General features: G+C 51.2%; 1 protein-coding gene across 1 annotated transcript in view; it reads left to right on the top strand.

The window, feature by feature from the left end:
* The window catches only part of MEGF11 (multiple EGF like domains 11), a 275,408-nt gene extending 257,739 nt beyond the window's left edge, over positions 1 to 17,669 (top strand). The window contains exons 22-25 of the mRNA XM_085305434.1: positions 3,972 to 4,038; positions 8,962 to 9,018; positions 15,137 to 15,343; positions 15,843 to 17,669. Of these exons, the coding sequence (XP_085161560.1) occupies positions 3,972 to 4,038; positions 8,962 to 9,018; positions 15,137 to 15,343; positions 15,843 to 16,003 (492 nt within the window). The 3' untranslated portion in view covers positions 16,004 to 17,669. The remainder of the gene's footprint in view (positions 1 to 3,971; positions 4,039 to 8,961; positions 9,019 to 15,136; positions 15,344 to 15,842) is intronic.
* The last annotated feature ends 542 nt before the right edge of the window (positions 17,670 to 18,211 follow it).

Genomic DNA, 18,211 nt, shown 5'->3' with positions numbered 1-18,211 from the left:
TCCCTCTTTCTGTATCTTCTTTTGCCTTTTCTCTCCTCTTCCCATGTGCCCTCTCCACTTTATTATCTTTTCTGTTTCCTCTCGTATCCACTTTCCTTTTCTGTTTTTCTGGAAGAGCTTCCCCGTAGGAGTAATSGGGCAGAGCACCATGACTGCTGTTCAGATGGCACTCGAGCAGTTAGGCAAGGGGCTGGACGCAGCGACGCAGTGACCAAGGCCCTTCTAGCCCRGCGTCCCCACGACTGCTCCCGTTGCCAGCAGGAGTCGGCGGGATGGAGCTGGTCTCTGCTCAAGGTCCAGGAGACCAATCCTGCATCCCTGGCATGAGGGAGGTGGTGGAGGGGCCCAGCACCCCAGTGCAACCTGTTAGCTACCAGCTACCAGCTTCATACAACATATAAATGCTCTTCCCATGTGACCAAGCTTGCTAGTCATCTTGGGTGAAATACTGGTATTTTACTATTAGTYTTGGAGAAGCCAAAATTTGACCCTTTGCCTCTTAGCTTTCCCAATTAGGTGTTGCTTTTATTTTTTTTTATGTCTTTGGCAACAGCAAACAATAATGATGCTGCAAGTTAGCAGGGAGRGTAGTACATGACCTGAAGTGAAACTGTTACAGAACTGAGGATTTTCAAAAGCAGATAGAGAGAGATGCATGTTTTCCTCCATGCACATCAGTTTCATTGCCTGAATTAGAGATCAGGTTTCGAAAGCTGCTGAGGAGCTCCTTCTCCCAGAGYGAGCTTGGTGGGACTGTTCCCTGAAGCACTCTCAGTGCACCAAGGCGAGCTCTATATCTGGGTTTTTGAATAGTGCATGAATTTAGGAATATAAATCTCACTTTTACGAATGGCTGCAAATGTGTCAAAAAATATTCTGTATACAGCGTGCGTGTGCTGCACTGGTCTTCCTGAGCTGCTGGCATATTCTCACCTTGCTCTTTTGCAGAGCTGTTAATTTCAGCCTCCCACCCTACCCAGGGAGAGCAGCATTGCTGCGAGAGCACAGGTGATGCTAGTTTCTGCAGACTTCATAAAAATCAATTGCTCTTAAATGCCCTGCCCTGAATTTTTAAAGCTGGCAGATTCACAGCTATTAAAAGGAAGTTCTAAATTCTACCAAAGACTTCACATAAAATTAGAAATTGCAAAACAGAGGTCACTGGAAATAGTCTGACTGGATATTACCCAAATAATAAAAATGAATTCAACCACAAAAAGCATCATTAAAGTAGATTTGACTAAAATTTGTCCTAGAAAAAGGTGAGGACGTCAAATATAGAACAACCTCTTAGTGTTCGAGATGGCCCTCTGAAACTTAGAATCCCGGGCTGGGACCCTGGACGCCCTGAGGTCGGGGAGGGTAATGGCAAAGCGGCAGGCTGAAGGTGTGACGGCCTTAGTGCCAGCACTTCTTTGCCTAGTTACCTTGGGCTCCTTAGAAAATCTAGACGTTGACAAATTGAATGTTGGTGATGAGCTCGCCATTGCAATCCCTTCAGCTATCTCAGATGGGCAAATAATAACTTGTTTTTACTCATGCAAGTTTCTCATTGATCTTAAAGGAAATGTTGCCAGCTATGAGGTAGTTTTAACCAGGTTGCTAAAATTACACAGTTGGATTTTTAGTGGATAAATTTACTATGAAGTATTTTTCCTCTGGAAAAGCAATTTTGCTTCACAGTAAAAATTAAAGTACCTTCTATCTTAAGAGAAATTTTTAACAAACTATACTGTGTTAACAAATGATAATAGCACARAGAGACAGCTATAATCACATTTCTTCATAATTACTGCATTCAGAAATGTTCCCAAATCATTTAATTAAAAAAATCAATTCTAGCCCATAGCTCTTCATGCCAAATTTTAGGTTTGTGAGCTGATTTATAAATCCTGCAAAAACAAGGCTTTTAATAGAAACCCCAAGACTGCAATAAATATGATCTAAATAGTGCAGCTGGGTTGAAAATCAGCATTCATGTTACTGCTGCAGGTTTTAAAATAAAGAAAAAAAAACAAAAAAAGCCATGGGCTTAGCTGATGACAAGTGACGGTGCGGTTAGCGRGGCTGCACTGATCCACGCTGCCGGAACCTGGGGCCAGGAGCGGAGGCTTCCTGCCTCTGTGAGCGCGTTCCAAAACGCTCTGCTTTCCATCGCCTCCTTGTTGCCTGTTTGTTCTGACTGCCCCGTCCATCTGTCCGTCCTGCACGCCTCCTGTCCGTGTGGATGGTCCTTGTCTCCAGGGAGTAAAAGGAGCTGCTGAATACTAAAGAAWTGACTCCTGTGTCATCAAGTGGCAGAGTGCAGATGCACAGCCCGTGCCAGGAGCAGGGAGGTGCAGTCGCAGCCGCTGCTCGCGGGCCGCGCCGGCTCTGGAAGTATTGCCGGCACCCGGCGTTACCGGCTTTCCCTCTGCTCCGGGCACGTCCTCGAGCAGAGCGGCTGGTGCAAGGGCGTCTCATGGGCTGACGACCCACGTTGCTCTAGCGGGAATATAGACAGAGAAGGGGCCGGAGCCCAGCAAAGCAGAGCTATCGCTGTCGCTGCGCTGCTCGTGCTGCCTGATGTGAGGCTCGTGGACTGCAGGGTCGCAGGGGACCGTGAGACCATCTGGGCTGGCTCCCCGCAGAGCGCAGGGCCCAGCGCCTCCCGCATTAATGCCTCTTTCAAGGTCACTGCCGGTGGCTCAGCACAGTGGCTCTTTCAGGTGGATCTGCAATGGGCTCCTCTCTCACCCAGCAGGCTGGCGTTCATCTCGCTGTCCGTGTGTCTATACACGCATACGACGTCTGTACGGATATGTATGTGCACACATATATGTACATGCATGYGTGTTTGTGTTAGCTGGTGTGTGCACACTATCGTGGGTCCTGAATCCTGCTTCCAGGGATGGAGGTCAGCCCATTCGGAGCAGAGTTACGGGCTTTGCAAATGATGAGAGCTGTCTGTGCAAAAGCATCATCTGGACAGCTCTGGAAATACTGTGCATTTGCTTGTAGAGCAACCYGGCTGTGTGTATACATGTGTGTGTGTTCGTGCACCTTTCTGCTGTGTCTCTGTGCACTGCTTGCGCTGTGGTTTCTCCTGTGTTTCTGTAAACTCCAGCAYATTACATGGGATGTAAAAACGCCTCAGACCATGCTCTGTATCCCAGAATTYGGTAACCGAGGGCAAGGTTTTGCCTCTGGTTGTTACAAGTCTTCACCCAAATGAAACCCAGTTTCTCAGAGCAGATAGGGGCTGGTGAATGCCAATGCCCAGTTTGTAAAATATAGTGTATTTGTCCTAAATGCGGGGCTCCTGGGACGGAGGAGCTGCAGACACTGGCTCTGGCGCTAAGGGAGAGGCTGGCGAGCTTTGGGGCTCGTGGAGGAGTGCTCGGCTGGCGCCGTGGTCCTGCGGGTGCCCGTCGCGGTCCTGCGGGTCCCCGTCATAGCCCAGGCGCCGGTAGCCCTGCCGCTCTGCGGCTGACAGGCACTTCTGCACRGGCAAAGCCAGGGCAGCCAGTTTTTGTTGCCCATCTTAGAATCCACTGTGAATAGAGAAACAAAAGTTAACGAGAGAGCAGGAAAAATGAAAGGTTCTGGCACCTTTGAATACTGTGCTTGAATTCCAGCCTCCTTTAAGCATTTTCTTGCAACACATCAGGGCTGAGCCCGGCTGCCTGACCCGCCGACAGGCGCCTTTCCACGTCGGCAACAGGGAATTGTAGACGGGATTACCGTCTACGCAAGGAAATCCTGTCCTTTCCCGCATGCTTGTGTTCATTGCTCGCTGAAGTGACTTACCTCTGTGCTTTTCCCTAATGCTAGTGAACAGCTGCCAGGCTTCCTACCGAAAAAGAGCGGAACTGGTGAGCCCATGGGGGTAGTCATCTACTGTTTCGCTTCATGGCATCACGGGGCTGAACTCTCGGGCGGGAACCGTCTCTTTCGGGCAGCATTAACCCGTTACCATACTTTTTGAACAGCTCAGTAACAAAACCCTTGACAGAGAAACCGCAGACTGGAGACCCTACAGCTATCTGAATGAACTCGGTCAGTAATTTTTAAACAATTTAATGATTTTAGTAGACTTTAGAGGAATTCCAGATCCAAATCTGCCTTTCATAAAGGCGTTAACAATAATGAAGAATATCAGTATTGTCTTTATTTCACTCTCAGAATTTCCAGGAGTGAAAGATCGAGATTTGAAAATCGTTGCCTTTAGCACAAAGYACGGATTCAACCAGCAGAGTCAGTGCTCGCTCTGGGCTCATCACTTCCCCAGCTGGTCGGTTGAATCATTCATCTATTCTATAAATGGTTTTTAAGGACAAACTTAGAACAGTGCAAGTTCAAATTTGGTTTTGTTTTTATCTTTCTTTTGTGTTTAATACMGTTTAGTGCTGTATGCTGCCATCTTGATAAACCCCTCCGTGCAGCCCTGGGGGGCRCTGGCCTGTGGGCTCGGCGCTGCTGCCTCCCGGGTGCTGGTACAGGGGTGTTTTTCAGGCAGTTTTGCACCACCAGCCAGTGTGAACAAGCCAAGAGTGAGGTCTGATTGGCCTTTCTCCATTTATTCTCCCTGGCTTCAGTTTTAACAGGGTTTTTAGCAGCTTTTCCTCAAAACCTGGCCAGATTTAGTGCTTTGACTGCCATTTGTTTTCCAATCTGAGCACTTGGAGTTTAGCATGTCAGTGGCAGAAAGCTTTTCCCTTCCCTTTGCTGGGATTACTAACATTTTACTGGGAATCTACACTGTGYAGGGAAGTGCAGCATTGAGCAGTATTACAGGATTTTTAAGGTCAATCATCTCACAGCTCACCTGGCTGCGGAACTAGCATGACACTCCACCAGGCATCACATCTCATCACTGCTCTTCTGGTCACACACCATGGCTTGTTCCAAAGATCGAGTTTTCCCTGCATCAGGAAAATCACAAAGTTGTAGAGCTTCAGTGCAACGCTTTCTCCATCGCTAACAACCATTAGTGGTTTCTTCTCTATAGTAACCTGCAGAACTACTCTTGTGTCTCCGCGATAACACAGAGAACTGGGGGAGGTGAAGATTTCCAAATGCTCCTTGAACCAAGTTGATTTTCCTTTTACCATTTTACAGCTTTACTCACTAGCTTTATTTGTGGTGCCATGAATTCCCTGCGTGCCACACTTGCCCTATATTCGTGCATCTTATTTTACTGGCAGAAGCTGTACTAAATGCTTGTGCAGTGCCAATGATACGCAGAAGTGATAAATACTTTAGTAAGTGATCTCCAGCAAAAATAGTAGCAATTTTTTCCATAGCATTTGGCAGTCCAGATGTTCTTTGATACCTTTTTTCCTCATTTCAAAATGCCTGTTTCACACTAAATGATAAAAATGAGATTTTTTTTCCTTTTCTGCACCAAAGCTAATGTTTGTTTATGCTATCTTTCATAACTTTTTATGCTCTTGCGCAGAGCAAGGCCATTCATTTAACTGCATTACTTCTGTGCAATAGAAGTTGCAGATTCCCTTTATATGTGCAAATTACAGAAGAAAGGAAAAAAATAAAGTTGAATTATAAACATTAAAAGTAAATGAAATATAATAAAGTCATATAAGGTATCTTGACTCTGAAAGAACATCATATATGAAAATACAGAAGAGGTAAAGAGGTGTACCACCTTCACATCCCACCACAAACCTCAGCTCTTCTGGCTCAGCTGCTCCAGATCATATGTGGAAATTGTATCCCAGCATTGYGCAGCCTCCTGTTCACAGCACAGCTGCACTCAGTTAAAAAGAGTTAGAAGAGCAGCTGGCAACAACTCTGCTGTGACCTCGCAAAGTATTACGGACAGCAGGTGTGGACATGAGCTATGGGTAGGGAAGAGGACTTCCAGGGAAATGGAGGAGAAACTCTGCATGGATGGAAACCCTCTTTTTGTCTAGTGGCCCCCCCAGTTCTTCAGCCTGCGATGCCATTTGCTGCAGCAGTGACCYCAAAGGACAGGCTTTTCACACCAACCGAGACGGAGCATCAGCTCACAAAAATTGCCTATAGGTTTGTTAGAAGCCTTATAGACTTCTAACATGTTTTTATGTTAGTTTGTTCCAACACACACACACACACCCCCCCTATGATGAGTTTTTTTCTATATACATATATATGTACATGTATACATACATATACATACATGTGCACATGCATATATATGTATCTACTGTGTGCATATATACGTGTGTGTGTGCATGTGTGCSTGTATACAGTGGATCTTACTAATCTGCAAGAAATTTTTCCCCAAATGTTTGCAGAACTTCAGTTGCCAGCTCTGTATCCTTTTCAACCAGGAGATACAAGGAGCAGAGCAAAGGCTGTTAAAACCCCTAAGAAGACAGCGCACATTTGATTAACTCAATGTCATCAGCATATGGTCAATTTTTCTATTCTTCTTAGTTATTAGTATTCTTGCTATTAGGACCTGACTAGAGAAGGTACAGCAGTCTTTGGCAAGGAGCCGTGTTTCAGCAGGCCTGGTGGGTCAGACTGTCTGTGAGGGTGCCTGCTCCTGTCCTAGTTCAATTGCTCTGTCACCCTACATTATCACAGCTGGCACATTTGCCTGTAGATTCAAATACCATTTTTGGGGGGCTTTCTCCTAGAGATAATCGTATCTGTTAAATGGAGTTGGAGGACAGTGGTGAGCACTCTTCAGATAGCAGCATCCAGCGCATAGATAATTCTCATGGACGTGTGGTGGAGAGGTGGGCATTTGGGGAACCTGTGGCAGCAGGGAGAAGTGGCTTTGGCAGCTTTGTGGTTGCTGCTGGTCAATGCAACCACGTCCAGCTAGCCACAGGGGATGCTTTGTCTTCGCATTGCTGCATGTAGCTCTTGGTGCAGAGCTGGGACTGTCGGCCACGTGGCGGCTCTGGCTTGCTCTAGTCCCTCTGCGTTGAGCGGCCATAGCTGATGTTCCCCATAGGCCTGGCAGCAACGCCGGTGAAACTGAGCTAATTAAAAATGATCAGAAGGTGGATTCCTTCAACAGTGAGCCACAAAAACAGGTGCAGGTTGATATTGCTGGGTCATCACAGCACACCCCCCCCACCACCAAGGGCTCAGGCCTTGCTAGCCTTTGTTCAGGTCTAGGGCTTCGCATTTGCAATGGGAACATCTCTGTAAAAAATCTCAGGAGGCAGCTCAGAGCAGATGCACCGTTATACACATGTTGATTGACTCTGCAGCAAGCACAGCGAACTGTTCCAGCATGACTTCTGTTTTGATAAGTCATGAAATCTTCATGGTCCTTAGCCTAGACATCAGGATGTGCTCATTAAGCCCAGGCAGTTACGAGGACACTGTCCTACAGGATCACTCCTRTTCTTTTTGTGTATCTCTAACTTCAGCATGGCTTGTCAGAATTTCAATTTACTGGTGTGAACTAAGTCATGATCCAAAGTAAGTAACTCATCCAAGGCTCGTGAAATCAGCAGCTCTTCACATGCATCCCTGGGCAGGGAGCACAGGCCCTGTGGACGTGAACCACGGGACGAGTCAGCTCTGTCCCCTGTGCTTAAAAGTCTCCCCTAGCAAAATGCAGGAGAGCCAAAAAGCACCCAGATAATCACAGAMTTGCGGAACGGTTGAGGTTGGAAGGAGCCTCTGGAGATCATCTAGCCCATTCCCCCCCACCCCAAAAAAAATACTGTTATGTGATGGAGTTTCCCCACTGTGCTAAGAAATGGCTCMTAAGCAGCAGTAGAAAACAAAGTGTGAAGCTCCTCAGATAGTTTTGTGGGCTCACTCCAGGCCGAAAGGGAACTAGCACCGTCCCAGATGCGGTCATGTATCTCCAGCCCCTTTCTTGTGCTTGGCGATGGTGACTTTGAGAATCAGAGCAAAAGTTATCATCATCTCTGATGTCTCCCTAACACAGCAATTACCTATTCAGTGATTTCCTTGGTTAGCAAAAAATCAAAAAGTTTTACCACGAGAAAGGAACTGGGATGGCACTGCCAGCGGTGGTGGCAGTTCTTTCTTTAGCGACCAGAGGACATTCAAGGACAAACAGCAGGGAGACTTCTGGGACGTGCTGTTTGTGGAGCTCGTCTAACAACGTAACTAAGTTATGTGATGGTGGATACTATAAGCCACTAAGACATATCTATTTCAGTAACCAAATTTGTGTTGATTTTGCTAGTCAATAAGAAATATCAGACTATGTCGTTAAAAAGATTTAAAGCCTTTCATTAGATTTTCCTTTGACCTGATTGATATCTAGGATAATTTTCAATAGTGAAAATGGAAAAGGTTCCCATCCCCTTCTACCTCTGCCTATGTAAGTAGTGGCAACTTTTTCTGCAATCGCTTAAGGCAGAAGTCTTTGCTATCAACTCTGCACTCTTAATTGCTGCACGTTCAGCCTGCTGTAGTCATTCAGGGACACGTCTCACAGCAGTAATTGAATTATGCGAATTTTAAAGCAAAAAGTCATGTAAACTGATTTAGAGCTACCGTATACACTATTTTGGAATCTGGGACTGTGAATTAAATAACATAYGACCCATCAAGGAAACAAAGCCTAAAATTAGTCACAGAGTAAGGTAATGTGACCTGCAGTCTAAAACTTTAATTGATCTGTTTTGGGTTTCTTTTCTGCATTTAATGCAGTGAATCAGTAATGAGCGTATCAGAAGGTGGTTTTTTTGTTGTTGTTGTCCTGATGGATAGCTGTTCTTGGTAATGAGCAGTGCCCTGTGTCAGGAAATCCCTCCCTTCCAGGGAGACTCTTAAGCATATGCATAATTTTAGGCATGCCCAGAACGCCCACTGAAGCTGAGTGCCTGCTTACAGCTAAGGATGTGCTTAAGAGCCTCTCTAAACGAGGGCCTGGGTGTAAAATTTAGAGGAAAGAATATATGCTGCTCAGTAGTCAAAGCAATCCAATTTACATAAATATTTATTTGTTTTCCATTATATATCATTTTTATGCAGGTGCTTGTGGGATGGATAGACGTCAGAACACATACATAATGGAAAAAAGCTTCAAAGGTATGGTATCCAGTGCTGCAGCCACCCTGGCAAAGAGTGTGCGGAGGGTGTCGTAGACGAGGTGAGCTAGGAGCTCTGGGGGCCGGGAGAGCGGCCCTGCCCGCACAGAGGGGCACAGAGCAGTCGCCCGCAAACTGCGCCTGCCGGCTCAGCGGGCAGCACGCCTCACCCGGGCCGCAGGGCTGGGCGCCCAGGAGTTACGGCTGTGAGGCTTCGCGCGGCCGGAGGCGCCTGCCTCCGCAAGGCAGCTCAGGGGGCTACAGGAGGGCTTTGCTGCAGGGCAGCGGGTGCAGGTGGAGCTTGCTGCCCCGGGGAGGCTCTGTTAGAAACCAGCTGCTGTCCTACAAGGTGGCAATTGCTGGCGATGGCCTGGAGCGTGTGCCCGCCAGGTCATGGCTCTGTAAGGCTCTCTGGGTGCCCTGAGCTTAAACAAGGCCACTAGGAAAAGAAGCTGGCCCTGGCTTCATGGCCCTCGCAGAAAGAGAGGGGTTAGAGGTGCTTGGGAAATGGCCTCAGGACGCTAATGATGTGTCATGATGGCACTAAGAGGTCACTGTACCCCAGTTCCAGGGCAGGTCCAAAAAGGGGCCATGGATGACTCACATGAACAAGACCCAGTGTTTTGAGGTTTSAGCCGCTCTTCAGGTTTACATGGAAAATACTCTGGTTATGTTTATGGACTATATGGCACAGTGAGGACCTGAGGTCCAGATCCCCACGAGTACAGACATGCTGGGGTCCTGCGCTGGTACCAGCACCTTGGCCGTGGGCCCAAGCCCAGGTGGCTCTGGGGCCTGGGCTGGGGCTCGGCTGGGGCCCGCGCGGGCCAGGAGATGGAGCCAAGAGGCTGCCTCGTCCTGCAGGGGCAGGATTCGGGCTGTGGCCCTTGATTTGCATTCGAGGGCGTTGTGGCTGTTTACGCAGCTAGAAATACAGAAATATCGCTGCCGTTGCAGGAAGTAAGCACTAAACAGCCTCGGGCGAGTATGCGTTTGGAACTGGCTGAGCAATACTGAAAATGGCCCTTTCCCAGGCGGCTCGTTTCATGAGCCCCGCCGGCTGCTGCGGCGCTGCAGAGCTGGGCTGTTACCTGCCCTGCTAAGGCTGCTACGCACAGAGCACCGCTCGCACTATAGCCAGGCCTGGAGAACACTGTGCATTTTGTGCCCACTTACAAACATAGCAATACAACATTTAGTGAAGAACATCACAGAGTCAATGAAGGAGATTAGTAAAATGGGACTAAAAGGTAAATTTAAAATATTAAAAGGATTATGTGCAGATAGTTGCCTCAATCCACTGGAGTCAGCTACCTGAAAGATTCACTTTTTCAGAAAAAAAAAAAAATCATACAGTAAAATAAAATTAGTCTGTTCAAAAATCAGTTCAAACTAAATTGCTAGGATTATGAAGTAAATCACCCGCCAAGAACTTGTGCAGTAGGAATTAACATCCCTAGCTGCAACCACRCAGGCAGTATGTACCAATGTGGAAAAGCTTCACCATAACAGGGAGCTGTGAAAAGTATTCRCTGCTGCTACCTGCGTTGTTTATTATTCAGGCCATGAGCCATTTTCTTTACACGGTTTTCTCCTCGCAGCTTCCAAAAAAAAACAGACCTAGAACCCATGCCAGAGAAGTTAGGGTTTTGTTTGTTTGGGGTTTTTTTTTTTTGGTTGTTGTTGTTTTTGCTTTGTTTTTGTTTTGTTTTGTTTTGGTAGTGTCCTTGGTCACCACGAAGAGCCATAGTGAGCTTTGGCGAGGGCAAGGCATTGACCTGGGGAGCAGGGACCAGGACTGCAAGGACGTACCAAACTTCCCGGGGTTTTTACGTGGTTAAATGCACAGCAAGGTCCCAGCTGGGACTTCCATGTGCACCTTTGAATATCTAAATGTTTCTGACGGTCTAGTCTGAAGTCGCCTGGGTTCAGGCAAGCCCGGGGAGCCAGCGTTAGCTCAGACACTTTGGCTTCTCTCCAGCAGCCTCTAGGAAATGACCGAGCTGCACAGCTAGACCATGAACCGACTTTAGGCAGCAGCCCTCAAAATGCCAGCGCAGCCTCCTGCCCCTGCCCTCGGGAAGCTGCCAGGCGCACGGTTTCCACCTTCCTCACCTGCCGGGCCTTGCATGGGCCCCGACGAGCTGAGCGCAGTGGAAAGCCGGCAAGAAAGCAGCCTCCGAGCTGGGCTGCTCAGCTGAAAGCAGCTCCCCAGCCCAAAGAGTCGGCGAAAAGCCGGGCCAGGCACCTGCTTTGCTTTTAGTCTCCAGTTCTGCACCTTGCAGCTAGCGTCTGGTYCCACCTGCCTTTTCCCATCCCCGGGTGCCTTTTCCCATGCCTTGCTTTTGGGTTGCGCTGACATCAGACCGGGATCGAGCTCGAGCGGCGTCTCCACATTTCCCAGATGGATTTCTGTCTTACCCGCTCACACAGTCCCTGCTGCAGTCCGCAGTGGGCAATGGCTCGAAAGCACCCATGGGAGCCACCGGCGTGGGAAATCGGCAGCCAGGCAAGGCCGGCGTGGCGAGCAGGGCAGCCGGGAGAGCGGCGGCCCCTTGGCCACCCTGCTGCCGCAACGCAGCGGCTCTGCTGGCAGCGCGCGGGGCGCTTAGGCACGCTGCGTCGCTGGAGTCACCCCGGGCGAGCTCCGCTCGGCCTTGGTGCCGGACGTGGCTCTGTATGCCGGGGAAGCAGCGGCAGGAGCAGCCAGGCGGCGGAGGGCCCGCTGCCAGCGCTGAGCCCGTGGCGCACCGTGACAGTGGCCGGACGTTCACAAGGTCGTAGGAGCTAGCGCAGCAATTCCTCGTGGTGGTTCAGAGATACCACTTCCAAGCTTTTCTTTGCAGCTGAATCCTTACTCATTTATTTTTAAGGAATGCTGATGCACTGATGGAATCACCTGACCTCAGGCGCTAATATCGTAAGGGAAAAAAGAAAACTAACGTTTGCATGATACCCACTAAAACCCCAGCGGCTGGGAGCCCTCGTGCACGTAGCTCAGGAGCGCGCGGCTCGGCTCACGCGTTCGCCGTGCAGGAACACTCCCCACAGCTGTACCACGCWGGACTGAAGAGCAGAAACAAGCTGTCCCTACATCACTGGCCTAGCAGAGCGAAGCTTAGCCGGGTTCATGAGTCCCCGAAAGGCAGGCGGCCCCGAAGGCCGTCCGGAATGGCCGCTGCCCGGCGGGCGCGCACCCTTACCGGCGTACGGCCTTCTGCGCGCCTCCTCACGCGGGGCAGCACGTACCGAGCCGCGGCGGTACGCTGCCAGAGGCCATTCGAGGCAAAAGAGAGCGTAAACCAGGGCAGCGGAGGGACAAGCACGTTTATAGTCCCTAGTAACAAAAATAAAACCTACTTTAAAGGTATGGCGACTGGCACCAGGCAGCACAGAGCCGGGGAGGCCGGAACTGGAGCAGGAGCCTGGCGGTCCCGCGGCACGGCCAGCCGCTCGCGGGATTACCGCAGGGCCGGCGCAGCCCCCGGCACAGCCCCCGGCGCAGCCCGAGCGCCGCGCTCCCGCGGGCGGCCCTGCCCCGCTGCTCACATGCGCGGAGCGACAGGCAGCGCCGGCCGGGCCGGAGCGCGCGCGGCCCCGGCATGCCTGGGCTGCACGTTAAGCAGTGAGGTTGCTCCGAGTTAAATTAATTCACAAAATGCAATTTGACAATTGATGCCAGGCTTTTTAATTGTCCCCAAATTACCTTAATGACAAAGCAACTCAGATGCTTCCACGTCCCTTAGCGTTAAATTCACTGAGCTCCTGCACCTGACGTGTCTCGTGGCTAACGGCTCCCTGGCGGATAGCGCGTTACCAGCCCTGCGCCGTGCTCCACAAATCGTGCTGCCTTCGGCGCGCCGGGCCTGAGCTCCAGCTAGACGCCTAACTCCCGTTTACGCCAGCAGGAACTGGCTCGTAGGGATGCTGGGTTTTTTCTCRCTATCTGCTGGGATAAGGAGTGCGGCGAGCCCAAGCCCCACCGCGCTCGCGCTGCTGCCCGCCTCGGCCACCGCAGTCGGAGGCCGCCCGCCTCGCTATCCGCCGCGGTCCCGGCCCCGGCGCAGGGAGCTGAGCTGGCCTTATTCTGTTTTATGAGTTTAAACCAAACGCAGTGTTGATGCGGTGCCTTCGCGCCGCGGTGCCCACAGGGAGCCGGCAGCCTCACACTGCCCTTGGAGCTTGCTGGGGCCTTTCGGCCTTGCTGCTTCGAAAGCCCCGGCCGGATTTGCGGCCGCCCGGGTGTGTAAATCCTGCCCGCYGGCGCAAGTGCCGGGAGCGCAGGGAGCGCGCGGCTCCTTGCCGCCGCGGCTCAGCCCCGCGCAGCCTTCCCGGCAGCAAAGACTGAAGAACGGAGACCAGGGCGAATAGCGCAGGTATTTTCAGCCTAAAAGTTTTCTTTTTATTTTAACATTTGTCTTTGCCGTCTAGCAGATGCTCACTGCATGGCACCGTAACGTAAGTCATGTGCATAGCGAAAGCTAACAACATCCTAATCGCTCATGTACAAAGTTTTTGGTTTTTCAGGGTTGCTCCATTGCTCACTGGAAGGAGAGGACAGATTTTCGCTGATTTGCCTGACCGGGCTCAGGCTGTTAAAGCCGGAGGGCCAAGCCCTGCTGCAGGGGGCCAGGGAACATTTTTGCTGCTTGGGTTCCTGTTTCCTGCACTGGAACAAAAGGGAATTGTTTCATTTTGAAGCCAAGGCGTTGTTAAACCTCACCCAGCCTGAAGTCAGACTAGGAGTTTCTTAATTTTATTACTAAATAATCCCTGTACTGGTGCCAGGGACTCTCCCAGGCCTCACGTCCTCTGCGGTGCTCCGGCACCAGGGTCCCACGCGGCAGACGCTGTCGCCCGCCTGCGGCGGCAGGCTGCTTTCACCGCGGCCGCCCGCCGCGGGGGCTGAGGACGTGCTCGTCTCGCGGAGGCTGGGGCACGGGAACCGTCTCTTGCTGCAGGCCGCCGGGCACGGCCGGCCGCTGGCCACACACACGAGTCTCTCTGAAGGAGAAGCGATGTCTTGTTGTCTGTCTGTTTCTTAACCTGAATTTCTCTTTTTGTCTCCCATACCAGACAGCGGGGGCAACTGGGATTGCAGCTATTTTGCAAGCCCCGCTAYCTCACCAGGAGTATTTCATATATACCAGGATCTGCCTTTGTACTGTAACCCAGCACAAGAAAATGCCTCATCTTTCATTGCATCGCTCTAATTCTAAATTAATGGCACTGCCCAGCAGGATGCACACAGCAGCAATGGCACGTTCTTAAACGTCAATGTTAAGACATATTTATTCTCTATTTTTTTTTTCCTTTTAATTTATTTTTTAAAGCGAGGCTGGCACAGTACCTTGCAGCAGGCTGGCGCCCCCCAGCCAGGACCACCGACAGGGGAGACCGGCGGTCACCACTGTCACGCCAACCTCGGTCTCCCCACGTAGCGCCTCCGCCGCTACGATCCCCTGCGTCTGTCCAGCCGAGGGGACGGACGCTGGAGGGAAAAAAAAAAAACAGCAAAAGGGAGGTAGAGATGGAGAAACCGGGGCGGTTCTGAAGGGCAGAAGGGGACGTGCAGAGATCGCTTCCGCCGAGCGCTGGGCAGCCCCAGGAACCGGAGCTCGCCGGGCTCAGGCGCTGCRCGCCGCAGCTCGGCGCCCGCTGGAACCGCTTTGCTCTCAAACGCGCGGCGTTCGGCGTCGGCGCGAGCCCCTGGGACACGGACCCTGCAGGCGGCCCAGCACCCCGCGAGCCCCCGGCAGCTGCTGCCCGCAGAGCCGCTCGGGACCGGGGCTCTGCGCGGGCACGCGGAGAGCACAGCGGGCACGAAATGTAGCTCCTTAGCAGCCAGGGAGCRGGAGGGAAAAGGCTGCCATCAAAAATTAAATACCGGAGTAAATGACAACCAGAACCTCTTACAGGAAAACCTTCAGCACTGAGCAGGGCTTTTTTTCCTGCTAAGTGAACTGTGGATGCAATGGCTTGGRCAGGCCCTGAGCACAGGCGTTGGGTGTCTGTGCTGGATGCTTCAAGGACCTTCCTTTGCCCCCACCCTGTCTGCCCTCGTCAAGGTTCAGCCGTAACGAAAGCTAAACGCCCCCCGCCCCGTTCGTGTCTTGCAGATTACATGAAGGAGTCGGTGTGCAGCTCCAGCACTTGTTCTCTGAACAGCAGCGAAAACCCCTACGCCACCATCAAAGATCCACCCATTTTAACGTGCAAACACTCCGAGAGCAGCTACGTGGAGATGAAGTCGCCCGTCCGCAGGGAGTCCCCGTACTCCGAAATGCCAACTTTGGCGACGGCCAACAAAAACATCTACGAAGTCGGTAAGTGGCCCGGGGTGACGCGGGAAGGCGCTCAGCACCGAGCCCTTCGTTCACACCCTGGCGTTCGGCGCCGCCGTGCTCATTTTCTAACTCGCGCGTGGGTTCAGCTGCTGCTTTTTCCCTGAGCAGCGCAGACTCGGCCCGGGCGAGCGAGGCGCTGGCCGGGGTAACATCCGCGCGCAGCTTCGGGAGCTACGCGCCGTGGCAGAGGCCCGGTCGCGAGCGCGAAGCGGCGCAGAAGAGCTCGTCCCCGCTCCGGCGCCGAGCCTGCGCGCAGTACCCCAGCTCTCCCAGGCCGAGGGGGCCGCAGCGCCCCGCTCGTGGCCCCTGGCCGAAGCTGCTGCAGGGTTTTGAAGCACGAAAGCGCTGGTCTGTCGAAGACGTCCCTCGCCGTTTGGAAAGGCGGCGTTCTGCCGTTGCGCCAAAGCGCACGAGCAGAGGAGCTGCAGTCCGGGGGTCCCTGATAGCGCCTCTAACCTGCTTCTCCTTGCCTCCGCAGAGCCCACCGTCAGCGTGCTCCAAGACGCCCGCGGCCGGAGTGCCAGTTACCTCCAAAATCCATACGACCTGCCTAGGAACAGCCACATTCCTAGTCACTACGACCTCCTCCCCGTCCGGCACAGCCCGACGCACGGGCCCTCTTGGGACAAGCAGTCTTAAAGGGATAAACTTCCCCGGCGCGCTGCGCCGCCARTACGAACTGCACGGAAGCCGAGAAGAGGATCCCTTTGCGCGCTGCGGGACGGTGGCGCCGCGCAGCCGTCTCACGCGAGGACCTGCCGCTGCGGGACGTCAGCTTGGGCCAACAGCTGCTGCATGATGTTATTTCAAAAGACGTTTTTCTATGGGTCACCGGAACCAAGGGGAACCTCCCGCACGCGGGGCTGGAGCCCGTCACCTGAGCAAGGGGCTTACAGGCTCCGGTCAGAAACTATCCGCGGTGCGTCCTTACCCGGGCTTTGCTGTAAAATAAAACACAAAATCTTTCTAAGTAGAAGCGCTTAGAGTACAGATGGACAATCCCACCCACTGCATCGAGAAACTTTCTGCTGTTAGGAACAAGATGACTAGGATTATGCTGGAATATATTTTACATCTTTGTCATGGAAATGGATGTTTTTCTCAAAGAAAGCAGGGAAGTTTGCAACTTCATTCAGCTGCATTGTGTGGAAACCTGCCCTGCTGCCATCGCCATGTGCATCCTGTGCCAGACCGTGCTTGGTAATTAGTTCTGATATGTTCATRTTTATGTTAAGTACCAGGGCATTTGAGCAGAGGAATATTACACATGCCCATTCGGTGCAGTCTTACTATGTAACATCTTCACAAGCATCCAGAGAGCTTTAGAGTTTGACAATGGTCGAGTTTAACCAACCAGTCTTATGCCCAGCTTACCACATTTTTTTTTAACCATCTATAAAATGGTAATTGGTGATATCTTTAATTTTCCTTATTCAGCATCTACTTTGTCAGMTAAATGCACCGGATCTGTCAGGTGGTGTAAACTGACCCAGCTGTGTTTACCCGTGGAACGACGCAGGTGCACACGACTAACCCTGGTTTATTTTCCTTCCGTAACGCTACGACACCTGGGCTTTTCCGCACCAGCGTTACAGACCTGCTCATCCTGACTCAGCTAACAGCACATACCAGTTACGATACACCCTTTAATTCTGTCTGCATTACCATGTAGTGCAGCTTTATGCATTGATGATGCTACCTGAAATGTCATTAAATTAGGCTGAAACTGGGTTTGATTTTTCACAAGCTGTTTGTGAAATATTTATCAAGAGGTTGGCCAATGGTAAAGCTTTGGACTGAGCCACCGTGAATATTTTTTGTAACCTTTATTGACCTAGAAAGTAGAATACTTGCTGTTAAGGAGTTCCTTGTAGATTTTGAGCATGAAGTAGTATTGACTCTAAATATGTAATTTTAGTAGGCAAACATGGGAATAGCAAGTTGATTGCTTCTTAAATATATATATATATATATACACACACACACAAAAGAAAAGGTTGTTGCACATTCGCCATTCTGAGGGAGCTCTAAGAGAAAGCAGCCAACAACGATCAGTTTGTTTAAAGCATGATACCCCAGGCTACTGCGCCGGGCTACGGGGCCGCTAGGAGAAGCCCAGGTGGCTCCTCGCAGCCGGCTGCGGGGCCCAGGGGTCCCGGGGCGGCGGCACCGAGCCGCTCGCAGCCCCCGCGGCAGCCCGGGCACGCTGCACCGCCGGCGCCGGGCGGCTCTGGCCCCGCTGCGCGGACGCCGGCTCTCTGCAGTGAGGCAGCTGAGCTCACCCCAAAATCTCCCCCCCCCCCCCCCCAAGGGCTCAGAGAAGCAGATTTTCATGTTGCAGGATAACGCGGAAATACGTACGTGAATGCTGCATGCATGCATGGGGGCAGTGACTCATCAGCAAGGGCAAGTTTGTTTTCCAGGAAAGCCRTATTTGAGATGTAACCAGACAGTTATTTTGCGGGACCAGTAGGGTTATATTTCACATATACGTATAGAAAGACTTACCTCAGAAATACCAAGAGAAAGGCAGCTCACGGCAAAATACTCTCRTTAGAGACCTACCTTGACATCTAGCACCAGCCGCCTCCGCTGCCAGCCTGACCGATGTCTGTGCGTGTGTTGCTGCACGTTTTGGGATGAGATTCTGGAGAGCAGAGATGTGCTCAGCTGTTTTTCAAAGCTGGATTTTCAAACCAAATGAAATGATGTGCATAGAGTTTAGCAGGAAAAGAAACAAAAGAAAAAAGCAAAGCAAGTACATTCTTGTATATTAGCATTAGTTTAGAAAATAGGCATCAAAATGGCAATACTTTTTTAAGGCAAAAGAGATTTGTAATATATTTG

The sequence above is a fragment of the Rhea americana genome, unplaced genomic scaffold (genome assembly GCF_003343005.1).
Source record: "Rhea americana isolate MKP2758 unplaced genomic scaffold, rheAme1 scaffold_22, whole genome shotgun sequence".
NCBI classification, from domain to species: domain Eukaryota; kingdom Metazoa; phylum Chordata; class Aves; order Rheiformes; family Rheidae; genus Rhea; species Rhea americana.
This window is presented reverse-complemented; position numbering and strand designations above follow the sequence as displayed.